General features: G+C 32.0%; 1 protein-coding gene and 2 long non-coding RNA genes across 4 annotated transcripts; 1 reads left to right on the forward strand and 2 right to left on the reverse strand.

The window, feature by feature from the left end:
- The first annotated feature begins 1848 nt into the window (after positions 1-1848).
- Positions 1849-13381, forward strand: LOC143078957 (C-signal-like). Of its 2 annotated transcripts, none has more exons than XM_076254036.1 (5): positions 1849-2046; positions 6462-6513; positions 10470-10660; positions 11704-11853; positions 12940-13381. In XM_076254036.1, exons 1-5 carry the CDS (start codon positions 1909-1911, stop codon positions 13162-13164), a joined length of 756 nt encoding a protein of 251 aa, XP_076110151.1. In that variant the 5' UTR covers positions 1849-1908; the 3' UTR covers positions 13165-13381. The 2 variants fall into 2 exon arrangements, with proteins under 2 accessions (XP_076110151.1, XP_076110152.1); XM_076254037.1 differs by lacking the exon at positions 10470-10660 and adding an exon at positions 8782-8969 and having other exon boundaries at positions 1850-2046.
- A 1890-nt stretch (positions 13382-15271) lies between these two features.
- On the reverse strand, positions 15272-18776 carry LOC143078958 (uncharacterized). Its single transcript, XR_012979312.1, has 4 exons — positions 18666-18776; positions 17867-18118; positions 16830-16964; positions 15272-15914 (listed from the first exon to the last, which is right to left on the reverse strand). It is a non-coding gene; the product is annotated as an uncharacterized LOC143078958 (long non-coding RNA).
- A 2475-nt stretch (positions 18777-21251) lies between these two features.
- Positions 21252-26370, reverse strand: LOC143078959 (uncharacterized). Its single transcript, XR_012979313.1, has 4 exons — positions 26221-26370; positions 24618-24857; positions 23645-23773; positions 21252-21895 (listed from the first exon to the last, which is right to left on the reverse strand). It is a non-coding gene; the product is annotated as an uncharacterized LOC143078959 (long non-coding RNA).
- Positions 26371-27773: the final 1403 nt, after the last annotated feature.

Here is a 27773-nt window from a genome sequence, read left to right on the forward strand (position 1 = left end):
GTTAAATAATCCAGAGTTCTCTAAATATATTACCGAAATTAACCAAGAGGAACTTACTCTAACTAAATCCAACATTAATAGCAGTAGTTGTCCTTTTCTAGATGTAGACATTTCAATTTCTTAAAGGAAACTCCATAATAAAATTTACGGCAAAAGAGACGATTTTTCCTTCCCTATTGTTCATTTTCCTTTTTTAGACGGCGATGTTCCTTTGGCTCCATCATACGGTATTTATATATCATAACTCATTCGTTATGCCCGTGTGCGTAGTGATGTCATAGATTTAAACGAACGTAATCAATGCATGATCACTGGTACCATAAATTATTAAGTCAGGGATTTCATTACCATAAATTACTTAAATCTTTTACTAAATTATTTCATAGATACAAAGATTTGATAAGCAAATTTGTTTGTACCTGTAGAAAACTTAATAAAAGCGGTATTTCACCTAATGAATTTTACTTAAAGCGCGGACGTCACTATGTGATTCGTGTAAACTCCTCGAACCGTTCAACAAACTTATTAGTAAAGTTTATCTTACCAGTGTTGTAATTAGATCTTTGAATATAGTTGACATTGGCAAAAATATCGATTTTGTCATAAGCAAATTAAAACATATCTTTCCTAACGGGATGTATAAATACACATTTACGTTCATGTTCTATATAGAGTTTAACTCCTAACTATCCTACTGTCCGCTGATACTTTAATTTCTGGCATTGAACAAAACACGTCTTTTTAACTACCAAATAGCTGGATCGTGTTTTAGTTGATCAAAGTCTCTGATGCATTTGTTTTTTCATTTTTTATTGTTTTTGGCTTTTAACTAGCTTTCAGTAACTGCGAGTTCTCTCAAATCGTTCTTTCGTGTTAATTTGACCAGTCGATATAATTTGTAGTGCTTTTTTATTTAATGTTGACTTATAGTGTTATATCTCGCCTTACTATATTTGATATATACCCAGCTTTGATAAGGGTTTGGTATGACGAAATATGTTCACTTCTGTTCTGGTACTATGATTTATTTTGTAAAAAATATCTCCGTTCTCCATTATACCTGAATGTATACCTTACACCATAATTATTTTCATTTACCTGTGTACATTGTTCTATATGGCGGCATTTCGTTCAAGGTGATGGTTGTCATTCTCACCGCTTATTTTATTGATTTTGTATTCGTTAAGTGTACATTGACTTATTTGAGTTAACATGTCTTTTTATTGCATTAAGGATCATTAAGCCATTTCAATTGATATTTTATAGTGTGTCTTTCTATGTTGTAATGCTACGCTATTGTTTAAGGTAAGGATGAAGGTTGGCACACATTTAAACGTTTAAACCCGCTGCATTTTTTTCCAAGGCTCCGTGTTGAACAACGTACTGTGACCTATAATGGTTTACCTTTAAAAAAAATGTGACTTGAATGGAGAGTTGTGAGATTGGCACTCATACCACAACTTCTTATGTATATCTAATTAGATTTTCGTAATTAATCCTCAAAACTATATAATTTTATATATTTTTCTTTCCTAAATGGTTATGGTTAACTTTAATTACCTAGAAGAAGTAAAAAAAAAAGTAAAAACTCTTGAACTCTTGAAGTGGAATGAAAAGTAAAGGGATGGGGCAAATTTCTGAAAATAACCTTTTCTGTTTTCTGTGGTAGAATACCAGTGTCGTCTTTCATTTTAAATAATTGTGGAGGAATGAGGAGGGACAACTGCTCCAAAAACTCGGTCCTACGACAATGCCACTAATGGTCAAATCAGTTTAGATCAGCTTCTCAGATCTTCTGATATCTTAATTTTCCAGTATATATTTGTGGATAACAAAATGTATCTTAAGGTGCTTGTGCGAACGCACCATTCTCACACCTGGGTACGATACTTTATCAACATACACAAGATGGGACTTCAGCCGAAAAATGTTCTTATCACAGGTGCCAATAGAGGTTTAGGACTAGAACTTGTTAAGCAGTTTTTGAGATTACAGTCACCACCTAAGACGTTACTTGCAACATGCAGAAGTCCAGAAAATGCAAAGGTCAGTATACAGTATATTTATTAGTGGCATAATAGAAAAGATGGAATAATTGAGCACTTGCCGAAAACTGCCAATAACTATAATTGTTTACTTTTTACATATTTTTAATTTGATGGAAAATTGTCTCATTGACACTTATACCACATCATCTTATTTCTCAAAATACTCATCATAGATACACAGCTACTTTTGCATCTATATAGGTACTATTTCTATACCAAAAATCTGTAGTACTGGAAATCTACTTTTAATATTCAGTACTATTTTGTTACTGTAAAATTATTGTAATATTTAGGTACCTGTACTTTATAGTATTTGATTTGTACTTGAAACTTAAGTACTACATATTTTTGGTTACACCAATACATTTTCAGCATTTTGAAAGTATGTCACTTTCAAATATCTTAAAGTTATGATTTTCAAATATGGAATATCATGATCGCTTAAAATTGGTATTATTTCTGTACCAAAATTTTAAGTACAAATCAAGTACTGTAAAATACAGGTACATAAAAAGTACAATAATTTTAGAGTAAAGAAATATAGTACTAAATATTAAAAGTAAATTTCCAGTACTTCAGACTTTCAGTACTTTGTGTATGCGAAATGGCGTTTTGTCTACAAAAGACCTATCAGTGACATTATGAACAGTTTACGATGTTAGCGTCATGTCGTGATTTTTGTGGCATTTTTAGTAGACCTTGTTTACATGTTTAAAAAAAATATTGCCTAGCTGACATCAACAATGCTATACTATACTGTACATAGTTCTTTTTTATGCATTGTGGTTTCTTTGTATTTTGTTTTTATTTAGTCTGGGTTTGTTTAAGGTAGATCATAAAAAAATAATTTTTTAGACAGAATTTTCTTATACTTAGCCAAAATGAAAATTTTACTATGCTCTTTTCAAAAATAAAATAAAAAGTATGGGTCACCGTGCTATTTTTCAAGGTTTTAGTCGTTGAAAATTGCCTAAATTTTGTTAGATTGTTCATGGAAAAACACATTTGTGTGCATAAAAAAAAATCTATGAGATAGAATTTTGAAATAAATTGTGAAAAGATTTAATATATTTTAAGAAAATAAAAAGAAAAAATGGTGTCACCGAACTTGTTTTCTTGCTACAAGTAAAAAGTAAAAAATTCCCTATCATTCCAGTATAATTTTTTTTACTAAAAGAGTTATCTTCCCTGAAATGGCTCATTTGAAAAAAATGATTCAAAAAGCAAAAAAAAATAATAATTGTTTAAATATTTTTTATTATACAATACATTACCAAGTTTTCTTTATATTATTTAAAGTCTAACCTTTAAATTGTAAATCTGTCTCCAAATTTGCAAATTTAGGCAAATAACTAGACCGATTTTTTACTGTGATTGTACAATTCAAGATGGCGATATATCATGTATCAACCTTAAGGTTAGTTAGGAAAAGAGAAGAAAAATACCAAAGGGATATAAAACTCATAAGGCGAAAACGAGACGACAAGGCTGACTGACTAAAAACGAAAAAAGTACGAGAAGACCCAGTATACAAAAGAAAACGATTGATAAATACAAATCCCACCAAAAACAGGGTGTGCGTGATCTCAGGTCAGTGCTCAAGATGTTTAAGCAGATTCTGCTCCACATGCGACACCCGTCGTGTTGCGCTCGTACGACAATTTCGGTGACAATTCATACTCGGTAGATCACATTCGAGGAAAAGAAGACGGCCTTGTGGTCACGGCAATTGGAACATATCTGTCGTCTATGAAACAGATATTCCATAACGGGCAACCAACTCGGGATAATGATGTATATTAAACTGTTATTACACCCCACGCAATTTATTACGTCGGATTTAATGTTTTTGACCCGGTTATCTGTCTGTCTTTCCACGCGTCTGTCCGTCAGTCAGTCAGTCTAGTCTTTTTTTTCTAGGATTTATGCCTACTTGAACTTATTGGCCTCAATATACTACAGTCCGTAAGTCCTGTTCTCGTCACTGCAACTCCTCTGAAAGCACACCACAGAATTCCATGAATCTTTGTAGATGATAAGGACATGATAATATGTAAATGTGCATATCCACAAGAAATTGTTATTAATTGACTTTTGTAGGAGAAATGAGTCTGTGACACTTATGCATCGTGAGATTTTGTTTGATGAGTATGAATGTTGGGGGATTGGCGGGGATGGGCGGGGTTTTTTGGTCGTATATTGCTATCACGTTGGCGTCGTCGTCGTCGTCCGAATACTTTTAGTTTTCGCACTCTAACTTTAGTAAAAGTGAATAGAAATCAATGAAATTTTAACACAAGGTTTATGACCACAAAAGGAAGGTTGGGATTGATTTTGGGACTTTTGGTCCCAACATTTTAGGAATTAGGGGCCAAAAAGGGCCCAAATAAGCATTTTCTTGGTTTTCGCACTATAACTTTAGTTTAAGTGAATAGAAATCTATGAAATTTAAACACAAGGTTTATGACCATAAAAGGAAGGTTGGGTTTGATTTTGGGAGTTTTGGTCCTAACAGTTTAGGAATAAGGGGCCCAAAGGGTCCAAAATTGAACTTTGTGTGATTTCATCAAAAATTGAATAATTGGGGTTCTTTGATATGCCGAATCTAACTATGTATGTAGATTCTTAATTTTTGGTCCCGTTTTCAAATTGGTCTACATTAAGGTCCAAAGGGTCCAAAATTAAACTTAGTTTGATTTTAACAAAAATTGAATCCTTGGGGTTCTTTGATATGCTGAATTTAAAAATATACTTAGATTTTTAATTAATGGCCTAGTTTTCAAGTTGGTCCAAATGGGGGTCAAAAATTAAACTTTGTTTGATTTCATCAAAAATTGAATAAATGGGTTCTTTGATATGCCAAATCTAACTGTGTATGTAGATTCTTAATTTTTGGTCCAGTTTTCAAATTGGTCTCTACATTAAGGTCCAAAGGGTCCAAAATTAAACTAAGTTTGATTTTAACAAAAATTAAATTCTTGGACTTATTTGATATGCTTTATCTAAATATGTACTTTGATTTTTGATTATGGGCCCAGTTTTCAAGTTGGTCCAAATCAGGATTCCATATCAAGTATTGTGCAATAGCAAGAAATTTTCAATTGCACAGTATTGCACAATAGCAAGAAATATCTAATTGCACAATATTGTGCAATAGCAATTAATTTTCAATTGGAGTTATCTTTCTTTGTATAGAATAGTAGTTGATAATATATGTTGGAAATTTGCCAGACATGACTATGATGTCATTTTCTATTTTTATTTGCCAATAACATTATGTAAATAACTTCATTGGAAATTTGCCAATATAAAATGTTGCTGATGAAGCTTTTTTTCCTTATCTTATCTAAAATGTTTTTAGATAATGTATGTTGGCCATTTGCCAGACATGACTATGATGTCATTTTCTATTTTTATTTGCCAATAACTTTATGTAAATAACTTCATTGGAAATTTGCCAATATAAAATGTTGCTGATGAAGTTTTTATTATTGTTTTATACAATAAACAATGTATATTCACTTTTACTACCAACCAATCTTTACCATTCAGAGATAACAAGCACTTTATTTTACATTTTAATATTTTATGATGTATTTAAAAGAGTAATTATTGTTGCAAACTCCATTAGAAATTTGAATTGATATCGGTTTTGGAAAAAGGGAAACAGGGATGTGAAAAAAAAGGGGGGGGGGGGTTTAAATTTATCTCATTTCAGATTTCATAAATAAAAAGAAAATTTCTTCAAACATTTTTTTGAGAGGATTAATATTCAACAGCATAGTGAATTGCTCAAAGGCAAAAAAAAACAACTTTTAAGTTCATTAGACCACATTCATTCTGTGTCAGAAACCTATGCTGTGTCAACTATTTAATTTTAGATTTAAAAAGTTTGAAGAAGAAATCTTTAATTGATTTGTAAAATCTTGACATTTGTTTTGTGTAAAAAAAACCCATGTAATGTCAAAAATTTTATCTCAATCCAAATTCAGAGCGGTATCACGCTTGAATGTTTTGTCCATACTTGCCCCAACTATTGAGGGTTCGACCTCTGCGGTCGTATAAAGCTGCGCCCTGCGGAGCACCTGGTTATATATTTGCTATCCACTCATTATCTAATATAACCAAGGATCTAATATAACCTCCTTGAAAAAACTAATGACGGATAAACACAAATCCCGCCCAGGTGAACTTATTTGATCTGAAAGGGTCAATAGTTCCTGTTCCCCTAGTAACTTCCGTCAGGTAACTGTCGTTAAAATCTGTTCGTAAAATAACCTTGACATTTAAACAGGTTTTGTGTTACATGTTAGTGTTAAAGTTTAATATGAGGAACTAATGTAATTAAAATTTTTTTGCTAGTTTTTTTTTCGACGTTTTCATTATAGTTTATCACATCATTGATTGTTTTAGGATCTAAATGATATCGCAGCCAAGCACAGCAATGTAAAAGTCATGAAGCTAGGTGAGTTGTGACACATCATTGAATAAAGGCAACAGTAGTATACCGGTGTTAAAAAGTCATAAATCGATTGAGAGAAAAGAAATTAGGGTTACATACTTAGACTGAGGGAAACACGTCAACTATAAGTGGAAAACAAAGGAACAACAGGAACATTTAAGTGCAACAAAACAAATTCCAACATACATAGAAACGAACTACTTGATAACAACTGCCATATTCCTGAATTAATACAGGACATTTAAAAAAAATGGTGGGTTGGACCTGGTTAAATGGCTAGCCAAACCGCCCGCTTCATGACAATGTTAGAAAATTATCGCTAAAACGACAACACTACGTGACAGAAATACAGCACTAACACACGCAAGAACATTCACCACAGACAAACAAACACACACATAATGAAAGTCGACACAACATGCAAACAGGTTTTGTAATGACCCTTATACACGAGGGATATTAATATCCTTTAAAAATTATCTAACAGCATTCTAAATACAGCACAATGCATTAAAAAAATTCCAATAAGGGAATTAAAAGACAGCGAAAAATATATTCTGAATTATGTCTTCATTCAAACTAATAGGTTCACTACTGATGTTAATTTGGCAAACGTTTTGCAGGATTCTAATATGGCGTGCTTCTTGTGCTTTGTGAATAAATCCATGCTCTAAATCCAATAATTCTTTTTTGCACAAGCGTATATTGAATACTGCATACTAATGAATTTTGTCAAATTGGCCTGCAATTAATATATTTCATTAACTTATATAAAACACTTTATAACTCTTAAATGATGTACATGTTGTTACTAATTCATTTATCATGACTGTAATGTGCTGCAATTCGAAATTGACGTATTTGACCTAGATACGACAACCATTCATGCTGGCTGTTCAAAACGCCCCTTTAAAAATCACGTTGCCACTCGTTTGCATGTTAACAAACAAAAAAGGGAGGTTCATGGAAGAGCCTATACAAACGTTCTTCACTTATACACATCGGACTTAGAAATTACCTTAATTGTCCTAATCAGAATCGAAATAATTGATGCAAGCTATACTTTATTGTAGTTTTAATATGGACAGGCATTATATTCGTGTTATTTTAGCCCTCACTATCGCTCGGTCAAAACAAATCACGAATTTAATGCCTACCCATGTTAAAACTACAATAAAGTATAGCTTGCATCAATTATTTCTTAAATATTTGGATTCCAAGCGCTTCATCTTCGTAATTAGTTTGGTTTCCAAATATTTTGATAGGGCCACCTCTCAAAAGTCTGGTGAAGACAAAATGCGCGTCTGGCGTACTTAAACTTTAAGCCTGGTATCTTTGATGACTTTTTACAAATAATGGGTCGATATAAGTACTGATCGATGGCCCTTTCGTTCATAAAGGTACCACCAGTTCATAAGTCAGAATTTCTGTTCTGTCATATAATATCATTATACCTATCTGTATTGTTCCGTTCATTATGTTTTGAATATCTACATTAAAAAAACAAACAAAAAATCCCCGATCTTTGGAACAGGGTTTCTTTCTTCCTTTTATGCTTTAAGAAGGTTGTTCCTATCGAAAAAAGAAATACTTTGGTTGATTTTATAAAGAATCTCTTCAAAATGTCACACATTTGCATACATTTTGCAGTAAATTTTAAAACATTTTTCTTTTGGGCTTAAAGTTAAACATCTTTTACGAGAAACAGTTATAATTTTCTGTTGAATTGTAGAATTAGAGTTTATTTCAATTTTAGACCTTGCACAGTTTGCAGTATAAAAAAGTATTTGAAGTGATAAAGATATAAACATCAAATGTGTTTCATAGTTAACGTTTCTGAAGTCTACACGAAATCGGAAAATGTAATTTTTATTTAAAAATCATGATGTACATATATGTAGCCTATGCAAATACTTGATTACTGCTATGATTGAAAAAAAGATGAAACGCGATCCAAAGCCTAGGAACTTTAATATATTTACATAAATGAGCGACTTAGCAACGTAAAAACTGAGAAACTTCAATGAAGCGAAAAGCTGCTAAAAGGAAGCAATTGCGTTTTAAAGTGCTAAAGTTCCATGTCATTATGACTGCATTAAAATCAGATAGGGTTATCTGATTAACTTTGCAAGGTCGATAAAAAAAACTTAGCTGAAATAAAGGCAACAGTAGTATACCGCTGTTCGAAATTCATAAAATAAATCATGAATCATATCTTATAACTCTACTGTTGTTCAACTTTGAGTGAATTTTTTTTCTGTAATTTCACAGATGTAGCACAACCTACCTCATTTGAGAATTTCCCGAAATTGGTAGAATCATTCATTGAAGGAGAGGGACTAAACCTACTTATAAACAACGCTGGTATTAATATAAGGCATGGTTTAGTGGAAGCTGACAATGAGAGCATGATGGAATCATACACAACTAATGTCATTGGCCCATTGCTAACGGTTCAGGTAATGAGAGACCAATAAATCTTGCAACCGGACCCATACAATGTTAACCATCTTTCTAGCAAGTTGCCAACTGTTCAGACTGTTAAAAGAACTTTATTTTAAACTGATACGTGAATTTTTTTTAGCTTATGGTGAAACCTTGGTTCAATGTTAGTCAAATATCTTTCATTTATAAGCTTTCAAACATTCTGTCAGGTTTATATCTTAAATTGTGATTATTTAACTTAACTCTTTCATAAAGTTAAGAAAGAAAAATGCAAATAAGAAAAAAAAAATAGGAGTCGAAGATAAAGTCACCATAGATACCAGGCTTAAGAAAAAGTTAAGAAAGAAAAATGCAAATAAGAAAAAAAATAGGAGTTGAAGATAAAGTCACCATAGATACCAGGCTTAAGAATTCATAGTAGACACCCCTTACCATGACATATAATTACGTAAAGACGATGCTGCACCAAACAAATAAATTTGAAAACTAATTTAATCTTGTTCTTTATATTACTAACTACTAGTGCATAATTAAGGTGGTACCTAACACTACAGGGAGATAACTCTGTAAAATCAGTTAAACGTTTTAATTACGTTGTGTTGTTAAGGGAATATTAAGCTTCTCAATGATCAAAATAACTGTTTGTCAAACTGCTATATAACCAGTGTAATTTTTCTGATAAAACGGTTGGTTCAATTTTTTTGAAATTTTTATATTTATGTAAAAGGGTCAAAGTAAATATTTTGTCAAAATTTTAAGAAAATTAAACGAGCCAAATTAAATTTAGTTAAAGTGTTGGGTACCACCTTAATTTCAAGTCATATACACGATAACATTAAAGATGACTTTGATCCATTGTTTTTAACACAAACGACGTTACAAGTGAGGTAAATTTTTTATACCACTAATATTATCATATACTACTAAATAATACAAAATCATAAAAAATGCGGAGATGACATTACGTGATCTATAAAAATTCGGATTCATATACCTTTTATGCTGTCAAAGCTACTAGTATCAGTCATTTTTAAATGTTTTTATATTCCGATTGTTTTTATTGTATATTTGTGTTATTATTTAAACCTGTCAACAGAGGTGTAATTTTGAAAGACGTAAATGAATGGATTTCTCATCTATATGCAATTCTTCCCTTCTCGTGCCATTTTGACTTCAAGGATTTATCAATCACATTTTATTGAACCCGTTGTCCATTTATTTAAATCCTGTCACTTCCACTTCAAATAACAAAGGTAACATACTAAGTATAATACAGGTATTTTCAACATGTTGCTTTTTTGTAAATGAGCCTCACAAATTGTATAACTTGTGACACAACTAATGTAATTTAGATTGCTAATTAGGGGGGGGGGGGGGTAAAAGAAGCTCTTGAAACAATCTGAACATCACTGACAACTTACCAACACACATATAACAGTTGGATGGGTTTGGTGGTAATTCTTTTTTATTATAAACTAATTGTGGTATCTAATTGTTGTATCTGCTCATAATAGATGTAACGAAGCCAGCTGACATTGGAGAATGCACAACTAGATTAAATGGATATCTAGTCAAAGAGGGACTTAACTTGCTGATTAACAATGCAGGCATTGCCAACAAGAAACAGTATTTAGGGAATTTGGAAAAACAATCTCTTATAGAACAATTTGACGTTAATATATTTGGTCCTATCCTTTTGTCACAGGTGAATTTTGTTATATTATTTTAAAACCATGTCGCTACCTTAATCACTAGACATATCGTTTTGGTTCACTGTATGTATAAAGTTGAGAATGGAAATAGGGAATGTGTCAAAGAGACAACAACCCGACCATAGAAAAAACAACAGCAGAAGGTCACTAACAGGTCTTCAATGTAGCGAGACATTCCCGCACCCGGAGGAGTCCTTCAGCTGGCCCACTAAACAAATATATACTAGTTCAGTGATAATCTATATTTTAGTTATTACGAATTACAAAATACTAATATAAGTTGTCAAGGTATAGAATTTCATATTATATGCGATGATCCCACTGTCATATCAATATATTCCTATTCAAATGGGTAGCAATTATGTGAATTGTATTAAAAAAGAAGATGAATTAAGATACCAAAAAGATCTCCAAATATATAAGTCGAAATTAAAAAGACAACACCATGGCAAAACAAAATGAAAAACAACCAAATGACAGTTCTTTAAAACTACAAAGTAGAAGAGAAAGACTTAGCAGCACGAATCCCATCAAAAATCGGGGATGATCTCGGGCTTTCCAGAAGCGTTAGCATCATATATCCTACTTTTCAAATTATTTGCGCTGACGGAGATTCAAATGTACAATAATATTACATGTAATTATTTCTTCAATAACAAATAAAAAATGATTTTCTAAACCTTTTTGCATCTATCTATTAAATTTAGTTTTGATGATTACTTTTCATAACACATTAATTGCCAATGAAACGATCATACATATTTCAAATATTTTAGGATTCTGTTTGTTAATTTTTATTATCTTTTCGTGTTTGAATAAACATTTTTGCTTCTTTGGATAACATTTATATGAGCAATGCAAACACTGCTTGTTTCCTAACGCAAAATAGACGCGCGTTTAAGAAATTACCTACAAGCCAGTCCAGACCGAAAGTTTTTACAACGTATGATGGACCAACACATAGGATTCCTAAGAACATAAAACGGACAAAAATAGCCAACAATTGTTATATTTTATATTTTATATTTTGTTTTAGGCATTATTACCATACATAAAACAGGCAGCGATATCCTCAACGGATACCAGTTTGAACTGTAATAGGGCAGCTATTGTCAATATGTCAAGTATACTGGCATCTATTGCTGAAAATCAAAATGGTGGGCTTTATCCATACCGGACTTCTAAGGTTTGTTCCAATTATGATAATGAAATGTCTAATCATGACAAAGTGGCTCACGTTATCCATACCATACATGTATGTCGAACAAAACCATAAAAAATCAAGATACACGTCTTTTTGTGGTTTACTTTTATAAATTCAGAGAGAGTTGTCTCATTGGCACTCATACCACATCTTTTCATATCTTGTCAATATTGTACGCCAATCGAAAAAATCATCAGTGAAGCTCTAATCACAAATTTAAATGGCGAACAAAAGTACGAAATTTGTAGAGCTTTGTAGACTAAAATTCCGTTATGGATTGTCAAATTACCAGCTTATTTAATCTATTCCTAAGGCCTAACATTCATTTTATCTAGAACAATTCAAACAACAAACATAAAACAAAGAAAAGACAAACAACAGTACACTAAAGAAAACATAGAAAACTAAAGACTTAGCAACACGATGCGCATCAAAACTATTAGCGATTTAATGTGGTTCGGAAGTATATGCAGAATGTGTTTCATATGTGGCACCCGTCATGTTGCTCAAATGAGATCAAATCCTGTGATAAGGTTAATTAGGTAGGTAACATTCTAAGAAATGTTGTATGAACAGAAAATCTTTGCTGTGAAATTGTTTGTTTTTGATAAATAATGCTTACAGTAAAGTTTGTTCCAAGGATGACGATAAAAATGTCTATTCATGGCAAAGTGGTGGATTTTATCCATACCATACATCTTACAAACAAAAAACTTACCAGAGATACCAAGCTTATAATTTGTACGCCAGACACGCATTTCGTCTTTAAAAAGTTCATCAGTGAAGCTCGAATCACAAAAGTTATAAGGCCAAAAAATAACGAAAGTTGCAGATTACAGATTACAAATAGTCCGTTTCAAATGTGTTGGTGTTTTTGTTGTTGTTGCAGTTTAGTGTTTCTGTTGTTCTGTTTTCCTCTTATAGAGGATGTGCCATCCTTTTGTTTTAGTTTGTTACCCGGATTTGTTTTCTTGTTTTCGCTAAATCGATTTATGACTATACTATGCGGTAAACTGTTGAAATATTTGTTATCATATTTTTTAGAAATGTTTTCATAATTTCTTTTAGGCAGCTCTCAATATGTTGACCAAAAATATGAATTTGGATCTTAAATCAGAAGGAATTCTATGTTTCTGCATACATCCTGGTTGGGTACAGACAGACATGGGTGGACCCAATGCAGCCGTAACTAAAGATAAATCAATTGCAGGAATATTAGATGTTATGTCTAAAATGAATGGAGAAACATCCGACATATTTGTAGATTACAATGGGAAATCTTTACCATGGTGATCTTTATGTATAAACAATTTAAAATAATCCAGAGCTTTCTACTATATTATATCAAACAGAAGAATATAGCTTAAATTTGATATCAACCATCCAAAAAGGAATTGTGATATTGTGTTACCTAATCATAATTCAAAATGTTATAATCTCAGGGTAATTTAAAGGTTGCTAGTTTGTTTTAATGATGATGATAATGATAATAGAACATGTTTAATTGTAATTATTTGATTGTTACCTTTTTTTTATAATTATAACTCATCAAATATACCAGGCTTTTCATTTAATGTGGCAAACGTTGGGGATAGAAAAACCCTAGTGTTTATTTACAAAAGCTACCCTTATTACTTGTTTCTATGGATTGTCTCACTAATGAACTTGAAATTCACAGCAAAACGTTGGTATTCTTAAGAGCTTGTGTTGCTCACCTTGGTCTACCAGCTTGTTCAACAATGTTTAGGCTCTCTCTAACATTGTAGACTAGAATGTACATTTGTTTTTGTCATTCATCTCTTTTTTGTTGATATTTATTTCTATTTATATTTTCTCTCAACCTTCTATATGTTGGCGGCTAAGTCCTAACACAAATTAACTGTGATAAGACGACATCTGACGATTTTTTGTCATGTTCGAATTATTTCTGATCTTGTCTTATTGATGCTAAGTGTCTATTTATCTATCATAGTTACAAGATAATGGGTCAATTTCCTAAGAAAAATATGAATGATTTGTTATTCATGAGCAACAACTCCAATAAGGAGTCGACTGACGATTTTGGTCATTTGACTTAATTGGAGATTTTGTCTCACTGCAATTTTGTTGCTATTTGAAGCTTGTATTTAGCTTTAATTTTCATTATAATAGCTAAAAAAATTAACGATAATGGGAAAATTCTACAAAAAGGGCAATAACTTTTACATTCCGTCTGACAGTTTTTGATGTAAATGGTTATTAGGAAGATTTGAACGTTATGAATTTTCTGCCTCTGTTGGTTTTTCTTTATCTATAGCGATTTTCATGATAAAAGACAAACCTTTCATTCAACATACTCCTATGTACTAGTTTGTAGCCATAAATGCCATGATGCTTGAATAAGGCAGTCGGTATACCAATTTTGTACTAAAAAAAAAAAAAAAAGAAAATACCAAACTCCGAGGAATCAAAGCAGATTGTCTCTCATAGAATGGCAAAATCAAAAGAATAAACAAATCAAACGAATACTAGTAGATAACAACTGTCACATTTCTGATTGTAGGTTGAATACCAAAATTTATGACAAACGCATTAATTTTGATTTTCCTATAGTCAACTTTCCATTTCTGTGTAGCATCATCCCAGCGGCACCAGCATATGAAGTATATGTGTCTAAATTGATACGTTACTCTAGAGCTAGCTCAAAATACGTTGATTTTGTTGAACGAGGAATACTGCTTTCTCAAAAGTTGCTAAGACAGGTCTATGAATCAATCAAATTAAGGTCATCACTCAAGAAAATGTACGGTCGCCATCATGAGCTGATTGGCCATTATGACAAAAGTGTGTCAGAAATCATATCTGATATTCTTCCTCAGTCATAATAACCTTCGATCATTACCGAACTAATCAAAGAAATAACACGACGGGTTGCGTATACGGTGCAGGAAATGCTTACCCTTCCGGAGCACCTGATTTCACTCCCGGATTTTAGTGGAGTTCGTGTTGTTTCTTATTTATTATTTATAACTGTTGATGTAAATGTCCTTTGGTTTTTTGAGTCTTTGTTTACTCCTTGGTTTTGATTGTTATTGTCTTCTGACTTGAAACAGTCATTTTCTTATGTAGAAAATGGAGGATTAGATTTTATAGCTAGCTAATTCTCACTTGTATGACATTCGCATAAAATTCCATTATATTGACAACGATGTGGGATAAAAAAAAAAAAAAACCACCCCAGACTTAATAGGTAAAAATGTCAAAAATAGGTGCACAATAGACAACATTGTGTTATAATGTTTATCACTATGAAATAAACAAATATACCAACAAGGAAAAACAAAAAGGCATATAGACAAAGCACATAAGAAAACAGGAAAGGCAAGAAAACGCAAATTTTCAATAATCAGAATGACGGAAAAAATTTCGAATATATTATTTATATTAAAACATATTTGTTATCATCAGATAATACCACATACATTTATTTATTTAAATGGACATTATGATCAGTGAACGGCTTTGCTGCAACAACATTTGCTTTTTTGATTGAAACCTTAGACCTATTGTGTTCTTCAATTTTACAATCTAAGATGGTGAAATACTTCCATTCCACCTTAAAAGAGCTCCATTAAAAGAACAGTGAAGAAACAAATCTACCATATATCAACTTAAGTGTATATATTGCTTTCTGTGTGGTATTTATATGCAAACAACATATCTTTAATTCCTCGTTTACATGCATTTAACAACATACTACCACTTGAAAACCTTTAACAGTTTATGTAGAACAAAACTTGACTTTGGATTCTAGCATTACATTTGGTTATACACCATTCGTCTCCGTCGCGGTCGACAAATTAGGTATATAAAACAAAAGGGGATTGCTATAACAGTCACCAAGGAACCGATAACAATACCAACAATGGCTCCAGCTGTTAGAACCAAAACATCACACGTGACCTGGTCATCTCTATTTCCACAGTTGTTATACCCATTACAGACTAGTCTGTTGTCTATACAGAAACCATTAGTGCATCTGAATTCGTTGTTTTCACAAGTACCTGTGGATTGAAATAAAGTTTTGTCAATACAAAACGTATCTTTTAATAACATTTACTAGATCGAGCTTATAAATAATCTGTATAGGTACTCTCTATGCGATTGTGCGATTGCCGCCCATTGTTCAAGGTTTTTGTGTAATACATTTGTTTAGGACAAAATGCATAACTTATCAACTGAATAGATATAATATTTTCAAAACGTACCCGGTCAAGTACAGATACAGAACAGATAGTGATAACTTGATTTAAGTACAATATGCATATATCAAGGCAATATGGCTTCTTTTTAAAAATAATTTTAAAGTAAGACTTATACAAGTATATAGTACCGGTATTTGTGTTCCATAGTATTGAAAAAATTAAAAAAGGCAACGCGAATATACTTCTCTATTCGTAAAATTAAGCTTATATTAGTTTCATTGTCTTTCAAATAGGCATAATACCATCATGGGTTTCCCCTAATAAAAATTTAATAAAAAATGCATTTTTAAAAGGGCATAACCTAAAAGATATAAAAAAAAGATTTTTTTTGTTCAATCACCAATGAAAGTGAAATGGTTAAATCATAATACGATTTTAGCAGCCAGTTTTGGTCACTTTTGTCAAAATAAGCTAAGAAACATTGCTGATGAATTAATAATGTACAAATGAAAAGTGACCAATACTGCTATTTAGCATATATTCATAGGCATAATAGTTTCTTTTTTTTATAATGTAAGCGCGAAGATGTAAATTTTCTGTTAAACCTAAAAAAACAACGAGATGTAATTTCAAAACCTTGACCCGTACGTGACACCAAAACATCTGTGCATATTACACCAAACCCAGCTTGTATATGACCTTAAAACTTGCCTGTATGTTACCCCAAAATCTACTTGTATATGACCCCTACCCTATCAGCATGTGACCACATACCCGTATGTGCTGCCGTGAGAGTAATTTGGAAACGTGTAATCCTTTTAACATCTCTAAACCTGAAGGTCATGTATGGCTGTGACGAATTGTAGTATAATGCAACCATGGTTTTGGTTCCACACAAGCCGTTTTGTCCTACAATCATAGAAATACATCATATTTACTATACGGTAATCATCAGATTATAATCACGATTTATAAACATGTATATATACATTATATAACATTCATTCTTTTTTGCAATCGGTCTTATATTCCAGTAATATGGCGTTCTTAATTCAGTTAATTACTAGTAAAATTAGGAATTGAAACGGGGTTCGTTTCAAAGAGACAACAACCCAAGCAAAGAGCAGAAAACAGCCCAAGGCTACCAATGGGTATTCAATACAGCGAGAAAATCATGCACCCGGAGGCGGGCTTTAGCTGGCTTTTACGAAAAAAATGGGTACTAGCAAGTTCAGAAAAAAATAGACGTCAAACTGACACACATAAATAAACCAAATTAAAAACAAATTATTCAAGACTAACAAAGGCCAGATATATTATATAAAAGGAACTTTATCTTAAGTGACAAAACAAAATAACTTATTTTGGAGATGTTTGAGCAACAGCTACATACTAGCAAAAAACATGTAAATATTTTTTCAATATATATCTAGTTTAAAAAGTATCCCTGCGAAATTACTGGTAAGTTGTATACGAATGTGATTTTCAATTCATGTTAATTTATATCATATTTTTAAGCATACAATATGATAAATCAATTTTCATTTGCAAAAGAATAATACAAATAATAATGAATATAAAATTTAAACTCACGACTGAACGTACTCTTCATGGTAACGTTGTAAAAATGCATAGTTTTATTTATAAAAAAAACGTATAGCTTGTTTAAACTCGTAATTTCCTTGTATTAAAATGTGATTGTGGAAATTTGATGCCTGTTTGATGTAGCTGTATATGGTAAAAAAAACCGTTGTCATTGCTGAAGTTTAAGTATATTAGCGCTTCATTATTCAAAGTTTTATAGTTGGTACCTGTTATAGCTCTACCAGTGGTTTCCAGGCTATCAAATATATCCAGTCGTGAATTCACACAATTCTGGCTATAATCTGTGTAAAATGTTCTAAAATAGGCTATAACATTGGCCGGATACTTCGATATAGGACTAAATACTCTTACAGTACATGTTGTATTGCGAGCTATGGGTGATGTTGAATAATATGACAGTGTAATGGCACCATTTGTTATCTGTATTGGTTTACCACCGCATTGAAGTTTAAAATTATCTGAAAAAAAAGAGAATTCTTTTAGTCACATGAATGGATTTGATAAAAGTATGAAATTATTTCACTCTGAATCACACACAGAAGTGCTAATTAAAGAACTAATTCATAAAGTAAGATTTTGAAAGAGTTTTTTGATGTGTCAACTCGACCAAAACACTCACAATTAAAAAGAAGTCAAATTACTTTGCTATTACTAGTGTTACTTTTTATCTTTTACGATAACTCGACGTGTTTCGTACAGAAATATGAAAACATATGGAATTCTAAATTGGTAATAACCCAAGAAAAATCCGGTCGGATAATTGTTTTCAAAAGCCGACTGGAATACCGATGGACACAAATTACGACGGGTCTTTTGGATTAATTTCTTTGCTCTGTTAGTCATGTTTATGCAAACAGTTTCCCACTGGATAAATAATATAATGAAATGATATTAGTCTCTATCTTGACAGTGCGTTTCATGGCATGTTCTACAGTTTGTGTATCGTTTTTCATGTCATATTAAAGAAAATACAATACATCAGTTTCTTATTCGGTAGATACTTACAGTTTTTAAGTGATGTAACTTTTGTAAAACAAATTAAAAACGTCGCAAAGCTTATTATAACTCTCATCATGTCCTTGGTGGAGATTTTAAAAATGAAATTATCATTAAAATTTAACCTTTATTTATCATATATGATAAAGCTTACGCTGATATCATATAGGCATGTGTAATATTTGTCAATAAAATATTACACCAATTTATCTATAAAATTACGTTATGATTATCAATCTTTTCGAGCACCTGTAGATTAATCATTATTTGTTTTACGTATAGGTTAGGCAATACTTGGTCGTGTTTTATGAAGATTTCAAGGGCAAGGCGTAGTCCAGGGATTTAAATGTTCCTAAAACATGACCAAGTATTGTCTGACCCATTTAGAAAATATTAACACTTTCGAGCGACCTTAAAAAATTATCCTTTCCCATTGTAATATTCAAAATTAAATTGTAATTCACCTTTATAATGAAGTGAATTTATGACAAAGGTAATGAACATTTCAATGGATGGAATGAAACAACACTGACATAGATTGTGAAGACAAAAGGGATGAACTGTTCAAACATTTGAGTTTTTTCTTTTGTTTCATGTAATATAGAATACTTATATACCTTTATTTTCTTGATTTTGATTAGCACACTATGTTATATAAATCCGTTTTCGCAATTTGTATATTTTTTTATTACTATACAACTCACTCTATAAGTATTTGAAAGAGGGGCGAAAGATACCAGAGGGACAGTCAAACTCGTAGATCGAAAATAAACTGACAACGCCATGGCTAAAAAAGAAAAAGACAAACAAACAAATAAAAGTACACAACACACAACTTAGAAAACTAAAACTAAGCATGAAGAATCCCGTTAAACAGTATAGTTCGGTAGATTACACTCGTGAATAGGGAAGGGGATTGTAGTTACCACATAAGGGGTCATGTGTTAAACGGTTATTCCATAACGGTCGTGATGCCGTTCGTAAAATTTACGAAGGCATGATTTCAACACTGAATCATTTGAAACTCTTGGTTTAATAGCTTCCTTGTGAACAGCATCCCTCTATCAAGGAAATCATAGTAGGAAATATAAGCCCTGGAATATCGTTACAATTGGGAGATATATACTCCGTATGCAGGCTCTGCTGGAATGTTGCTACAAAGAAATGGAAAATTCACAATTTGGAAGCTGAAATCATATCTTTTGTCGTAAAGTTTTGTTTTAAACCGACCCTCATTGTCAAGTTCTAGATGTAAGTCATGATATGAGGCAGATTTAGCTGTATCTGTTGTATCCTTTATCTCTAGTTCGATGGGATTGGTGCGTTCAACATAGTTACCAAATTTTAATTTTTTTAGCGAGATAGCGGATTGTAAAGTTAAAGGATATTGCTTACTTCTTATCTTTCTTCCTAAGAAGTTCCTGTATGAAGTCGGCAAGAAGAGAAGAGGTGCACAATTGGTTTCCATTTAAATCCCGACAGTCTATTGAAAAACACATCCTCAAAACGTATGTTGTCAATCAAGAAGTCAATCATCAATTATAAGAGGAAAACAATGACAATTCAATATATAAGACGAGACTTCGTTAAAACCGGTTTGATTTGTTGTTTCTGTTTTCGTGAGCGGCAGTATTCAACCAAAAGCTGTGATTACCTTCGAAGAAACGATGACATTTTGACCCAGCTTATTGAAAACGTGCCGTCTTTAATTACCGGTTCTTATTATTTGCCATACGTTTGGTTATTGAATAGTTCATGTTACTAGTGTTTAATTATGGTTAACTTTTACAACACATGGTCCAGACAAGAATACATGACAGGGGAATGAATCTCAGCACAGTTTACAGCAGATTTATAGATTACATTTATAAAATTTTATCACTGGTTGTTTCAAAAATTTCACGCATCCCCCAAGAATTTCTGGGGATAAACTGTCAAATTTCATACAAATTCATTCTAACACCAAATCAACATCAACACTTCTAGGCTTCCTCATAGTCTCCTTATAGGCTTCCTCATTGTCTATTTATAGGCTTCCTCATTGTCTATTTATAGGCTTCCTCATAGCCTCATAGGCTTCCTGATAGCATTTATTTTGAACTATCGTTCCAATTGGATTGGTGTGATGTCAAGCCAGGGGTCTTATACTTTGCTACTTTTCAGTATGCACATAGCTCTTGATTTAGGCATGGAGCAAAATTTTTTTTTTTGCAGAGTAGATTTCCAAAGGGCCAAATTATAAGTGATGTATACATATAAAATAAAAGTTTTTATTCAATTATGATTCATGTTTAATTCAAACATGGATACCAATGGCATTGCTACACAATACTTCACAGAGGTGTATGTACAAGATAGGTTATAACAGGAAAAATTAGGTCGGTAATAATGTTGATGTGAGCACTAAACTCTTAATTTTACATATCATGAGTTCAAATGGTGAGTTTAAATCAGGGGTAGTTAAATTATTCAAATTACTATGAACTCATTATGTGTGACTTTGAGGATTTTTTTCACTGACATATTTATTAGCAAAAGTTGAAATATAGGGCAGAAAGATTCATCAGGATGGTTTTAATTGTCAGGGCAAAGAAATTTGCAGGTTGGAATTTTAATCTGATACAGTATAACAATTAAAATAAGATTAGTACAACATCACACCAAACATAAATTAATTTACCCTAAACATATTTACAAAGAATCAGAACACCATGCAAACATGGAACAAATGACAATTAAACATATTCAGAATCATTGAATTTTGTATAAAACCACAAACGATAAGATATAGAACAATATCCAATCAGAATTTCAAATTACAAATAAAACATGAATGTTGGATGTACAAATGAAACAGAAGATATTAACAATTTGAATATGCACACTATCCTCAAAAGAGGTCAGTCCTGCCTGCTTTCTTTCAATAATATCAAAAGTTTTTATTTAGAACGAAAGCATTCATCGAGTACACCGATTTGTTGAATTTTCTTCCAAAAACTATATTTGTCGATACCTCCTTCTTTGATGTGGACGGCATACCACACAGATGATTACTGTTGTGAGACACGCGATCCCCAACAAAGCACCAATGACTATTGCAATGATAACACCAACAGCTAGTGATAATACGCATGTCAATTCATCGATACCATTTCCGCAGTTGTTGTAACCATTGCACGCCAGCTTTCCAGGAATACAAAAGCCATTTTGACAGTTCAATTCGCTATGATGACAATCTCCTACAAAAGAAATTCATGCATTATTACGATTAAAAGCAATGCTGATTTACATTATCTTAGTCAAATAATCTTCAGACAGATCATATAACTATAAAGTATGTTTGTACGGTTGTTGGTACTTTACACCACTTTCAACATCCTTTGCAATAATGGTGGCATTTTTTCTATTGCTGGATGAAGCTGGCGTACCCAGAGAGAACTATAATTAGTTATCAAAAGTACCAGGATTATAATTTTATACGCCAGACTCGCGTTTCGTCTACATAAGACTCATCAGTGACGCTCAGATCAAAATAGTTAAAAAGCCAAACAAGTACAAAGTTGAAGAGCATTGAGGACCCAAAATTCCAAAAAGTTGTGCCAAATACGGCTAAGGTAATCTACTCCTGGGGTAAGAAAATCCTTAGTTTTTCGAAAAATTCAAAGTTTTGTAAACAGAAAATTTATAAAAATGACCATATAATTGATATTCATGTCAACACCGAAGTGCTGACTACTGGGCTGGTGATACCCTCGGGGACGAAACGAATTCGCTTGAATTTGAATTTCTTTTATTTGTACAAATAATATTTAAAATCATGTGACATATTGCACATGTATATTTTTAAATAAGAAATTGATTGTATTACTTGTTAACATCATGTGACAACTACTCCATTCATAATCAGGAATGAAACGAATTTTTTAAAACTACTAATATAATATGCACGGTTTTGTGAGTTTGGATGACACGAATGCTGGGTGGGATATTTTGACTTATAAGGGTATATTTGATAGGGAAAGAAGTTTACCTTGCATCAGGCAACCTGCAGACCCCACAGATAATTGTTGCAAAAGTTCCTAACGTGCAGAGAGCGTAGCATTAAGCCTTCAAGAGACAACGGATTTTAAAAAGTCTCAATTCCGATCAAACGGGGCTGCGAATCTATACATCACGCACTTCTAACCGGACGCCCAGCTTTGGCAATGGGTTCACTACCGAAAGGACAAAGTTCAGGTAACCAACGTTCTACACTCAAGTCAAAACTAGGAACTTTGATTTTGTACGGGTTTCTTAAAAAATTATGTCAACAGGAGTTGTAAAGAAAAGCGAAGATTTCAATGTGGAAATACAAAAAATGATTGTTAAAGTTCAATAAAAGCCGACAACACGATGACCAAAAAATGAAAACGTCGAAGAAGCAACATCACATGTATAGGACATTCATGCTCTACATAGGATTGAGGTTGCATAGATGAGCTTTGTTTTCATGTTGTCTTTTCTGTGTTTAATGAGCAGCAAGTGGACTTTTCATTAAAGATTTAAAGTACTAGTATTCATTCTTCAAATCAATAATATTGTATCTGTGTAAAACTTAGCTATTCTCAACACAAATCTATGGGTATCATCAGCTTAGTACTCAGTACTTCGTTACTGACATGATTTAACAAACTTTTCTAAAATTGTCTGTTTATAAATTTTGAAATTATAAAGAAATTAAGGTTTCAACTCCCTCAGGCAAAGTTGACTTTAAATGAATTTGACAATTTATTTTAGGCATTTTTGTCATATAGCTCTTCAACGGTTTCGGTACTTATACATCCCTCGGATTTCAAATGTTTGACTTTGTGCGGTCCTGATGAAGATAAAACCAGATAAGCGCTGCGAACGCAAGGAATTATTAAAAGTGTTGTTTTCATATTTTTTTAGACCAAGATCTTTAACAATAACAAGTAATAGTATCTTCAAGCAACAAAAAGTGAACAAACCTTTTCGAGCTGATGTTACCAAGAGGGTGATCGAAGCTGTGCCTTTATTATCATGGACGGTAAACGTCATATTCTGTTGCGTAGAGTTGTACAAATCTCTTTTGATCGAGCCACATAACCCGTTCTTACCTATAATTGATTATTATTACGGTTATAACAATGGTTAGACTTTTTTTGTGTAACTTTAAAATTTGTAATTAGTTTTGTTTATGGAAGAGTTGAATATAGTAAATTACACAGCAATAAAACTTCACAAATAATAATAAAAAAGACTCCCGAAAACATTGATTTTTACCTTTTTTATTCATGCCAAATTTAAATATTCCTGTTGGACGAAGTCAGATCATTCAGATTAACATGATCATACTAACTTAAAATTCTTTGATAAATTTAAAATACCATAGGAATAAGAATAAGAATAAGATAAAAGTCAGAGAAATATTTATATGTGATATGAATATTAACTTATATAAATTCAATGATTTCAATTGGATTTACTACGACATTAGTGAACGCACTTGATGGCATTCCGACTTAGTCCATAAAATTGCTATGCCGGACGAGATATCACATCCTCATTTTGCCATAATTTTTTTCATAGAGATCCTAATTTAGATACGATTTATGAAAACTTATCGATCCTTTGACTAAACTCATTAAAGAAATATCAATTTGATAGTTTTATGAGAGCTTTAGATTTTGTTTTTATCGGTGAGTAGATTGAATTGTAATTAATAAATTACTGTGGATTCATTTATTTTCGTGTGTACCAATTTTCTTGGATTAAAGGAAATTTACATGTTCGTTGATGTTTAACTTCGTGGTTTCGCCGAAGTCTGCATACAAGCCTATAAAAAAATTTGTCATTCGTTGAACATTTAATTTTGTGGTTTATTTTTGCCCACGAAATCCACGAATATTGGTATCCAATGAATAATAATGAATTCACAGTAAGTAATAAAATTATTGGTACCTGTCAGTGGTTTGTTACTGCCATGGCCATCGTAAATATTCAAACGAGATTGTGTGCAGTTTTTTGAACCATCAATTTTGAATTTGTTCAAATTTGCCAAAACACGTGACGCAGATCTTTGATTGAAGACAAACACTGTGCATGGACTTTTCGATAAAGGGTGATACTTGTCTATAACGAATAGAATATCTCCCTCGTCCGGTATTGGTATAGTTTGGTTGCAAGTGAATTTAAAGTATTCTGAAATAGATAAAGACAATTACCGTTACTGCAAAATTATGTTTCTTGAAATGAGGAGTGCCTACTTTTTTCGTTTGTGTAGATTTATATTTTTTGGCTACTTTTTGTGTAAATTTTTGATGATGATATTCCATTCGCAGTTAATTCATCGAAACGATATAGGTTTGAAAGAAATGTTTTGTGGTGCATTCTAATGTAAAATTCAAAACAAATAAACGATTTTCGAATTTGTGCACTCTACCGTAAATTATGCATGTCACAAGATTTAGTAAGATCTGAATGTTCAAGGACGTCATTTGCCTTTCTTGACCTCTTGTCTACATGTGTAACTAATTCATAAAAAAAACTTCGTGATAGGTGTATTAAAGTGGCACGAAAACCTGTTGCTCATTTCGTGATTCCGAACCTCAATCCGAGATCTATACGTGATACCACATGTGATTATAAAGAAAGATCAAACATACGCTAATCACGTTCACACACTCCCCTTTTTTATAATTCGAATCGAATTCGAACTGGCTGATTCGCATTATCGAATTCGCATTAAAACTGCGTTTTCGTTGTTGTGAATGAGTGAAAAGAGGGGCGAAAGATACCAGAGGGACAGTCAAACTCATAGATCGAAAATAAACTGACAACGCCATGTCTAAAATGACAAAGACAAACAGACAAATAATAGTACACATGACACAACATAGAAAACTAAGACTAAGCAACACAAACCCCAACAAAAACTAAGGGTGATCTCAGGTGCTCCGGATTTTAAATTTGCTTTGTAGTGTGGACACTTTCTTAAATGTATTTCGATTATTATACTTAATTAACTGATAATGCGAATTGAAAGATACGACATTCGGACTGTATAGCAAATTTGACCCACATTGCAATTTGTATTATAATTTACGTCTGGATGTTTAACGTTTCGAATGCAAATTAAACTAAATCGTTTTTCAAATTACGCGTGGACACAGCAATAGAGATATATTATATATCAGACACTTGATAATATTCTCAATTTGTCGATTGATAAATGAAAACCACTTTCCTTTTATTTTCTGTGTTAGCCCTATATTGGTTTTATTTAACTTTATTCATAATACAGTTGATACTTTTTACATAATTTGTGGTCGGTGCAAAATTAAACATTTCTTCATAGAGTTTGAGTATTTGTATATAGGTTATACATTTTGAAATGTGAAAGGTGTAAGTATTAATGTATTTTCAATTCACGAGTTTGAAAACACCATCAAAACTCATTTCAACTTAATTAATGCTATGTATCAGTACACATGTTGTTTTCGGCTTATAATATATCACGCAAGCAAAATGTTAACGATTAAGAATTAAATGGACAAACACTTACTTGTTTGAATTGCATTAACGCTTGCAACTAAAATCAATGTAATAAATGTGTTCAAAACAGCCATCTTATTTCTTCCCCATTGTGCATAATACGGAAGTTCTAATACGGAAACATTGAGAATCATGTGATAACATTAGGTCATATGAGTAACTATTGAAGTGTGATAAATTGAGAATATACCAGCTAGAACTTCCCTATAAAAACAGTCTCTAATTGGTAAGAGTTCATAGACTTTTTAACCTGGACTGCTACAATTACAGTGGAATCTTTATTAATCATAAACCCCACACTTCTGATACACTATCACATTAAATAGTTTATTGACAAGAACTTGTACAAAATATAATTTGATAAAATTTTAATTATGATAGATAAATTATAGAATTAACATTAGGGTTTAATGCATATATCAACTGTTTGCTAAGCATTTACTCAATACAGTATCGATTCAAACTGGCTTGTAATTGCATATTCACTACAGTCATGTCAAAAGAACAAAATCAAACACTAGGTAAGATTAGTAAAATATATTTTATTTGCAAAACTAGCAGAAGGATAAGACACATGTTGTAACAAAATAGTTTCTCCTTATAGAAATGAACTACGTACCCTTGCAATTTACCAGAGTTCCAGATTTGACTAGGTTAATGTGGATCAATATAACTTTTTTCTGTTCACTGTTCTCTTTACCATTTTTTGGTTTGCGCCATTGTCTCTAGATCTTATCATATACTGTTAAACTTCGATTTCGGTATCTAATTGCTCTTTGATAAAAGTAGTAGGATTTTAAAAAGCTTAAATTATTGCAAGAAAAGTTTCAGGTAACTTGAAGGCATATTGCGTTTCTTCACAAAAGTTTTGGAGAATTTTAAACATATTGTTGCAGGTGTTAAACATGTTAACCACTGTATAGGGGTGAAACAGTACCCCCATATGAACAAACTATAATAAAATGTTTCGCTGAGCGCAGCCTGAGCTGAGCTGAGCGCAGTTCGCAGAAGTCGAACCCTGAACAGTTGTGGCAAATTTTTACACAATATTCTAGTTTGATACTGTCCGAATTACAATTATAAAGGTGATAGAAGTTCATTTGATATTACAAAAAAAGACAAAAATCTTTATTATAATCATTTCTAAACTTAACAGCAATTCTTAATTGGATAAATGATGATGTTGGGTAAAATGTAGCAAAATCATCAAAAGTTGTTAAAAACTGGAAAACATACATATTGATTTTTAACAGTTTTTTTAATCATTCCAAAATAGAAAAAACCTTAATATAATGATAATCAAATCAAACAAAATTCAATCTAAAAAAAATATGAAAATATTTGATTTTGGGTGAAAAAAAAGCACGTCATGTTTTAATTTTACCTGTTTAACTCTTTTGATTAGAACATTACTAATGCATCTTTGTAGACGAATCTCACGTCTGTCCTACACAATTTTGTTCCTGGTATCAATGGTGAATAAATGTATCTTGGTCTTCCCTATATCAGACAACGGATAATCCTTTTCTGTAACACCAAAAAAGTTGACAAGTAATTAATATA

The sequence above is a fragment of the Mytilus galloprovincialis genome, chromosome 6, assembly GCF_965363235.1.
Source record: "Mytilus galloprovincialis chromosome 6, xbMytGall1.hap1.1, whole genome shotgun sequence".
Taxonomy (NCBI): domain Eukaryota; kingdom Metazoa; phylum Mollusca; class Bivalvia; order Mytilida; family Mytilidae; genus Mytilus; species Mytilus galloprovincialis.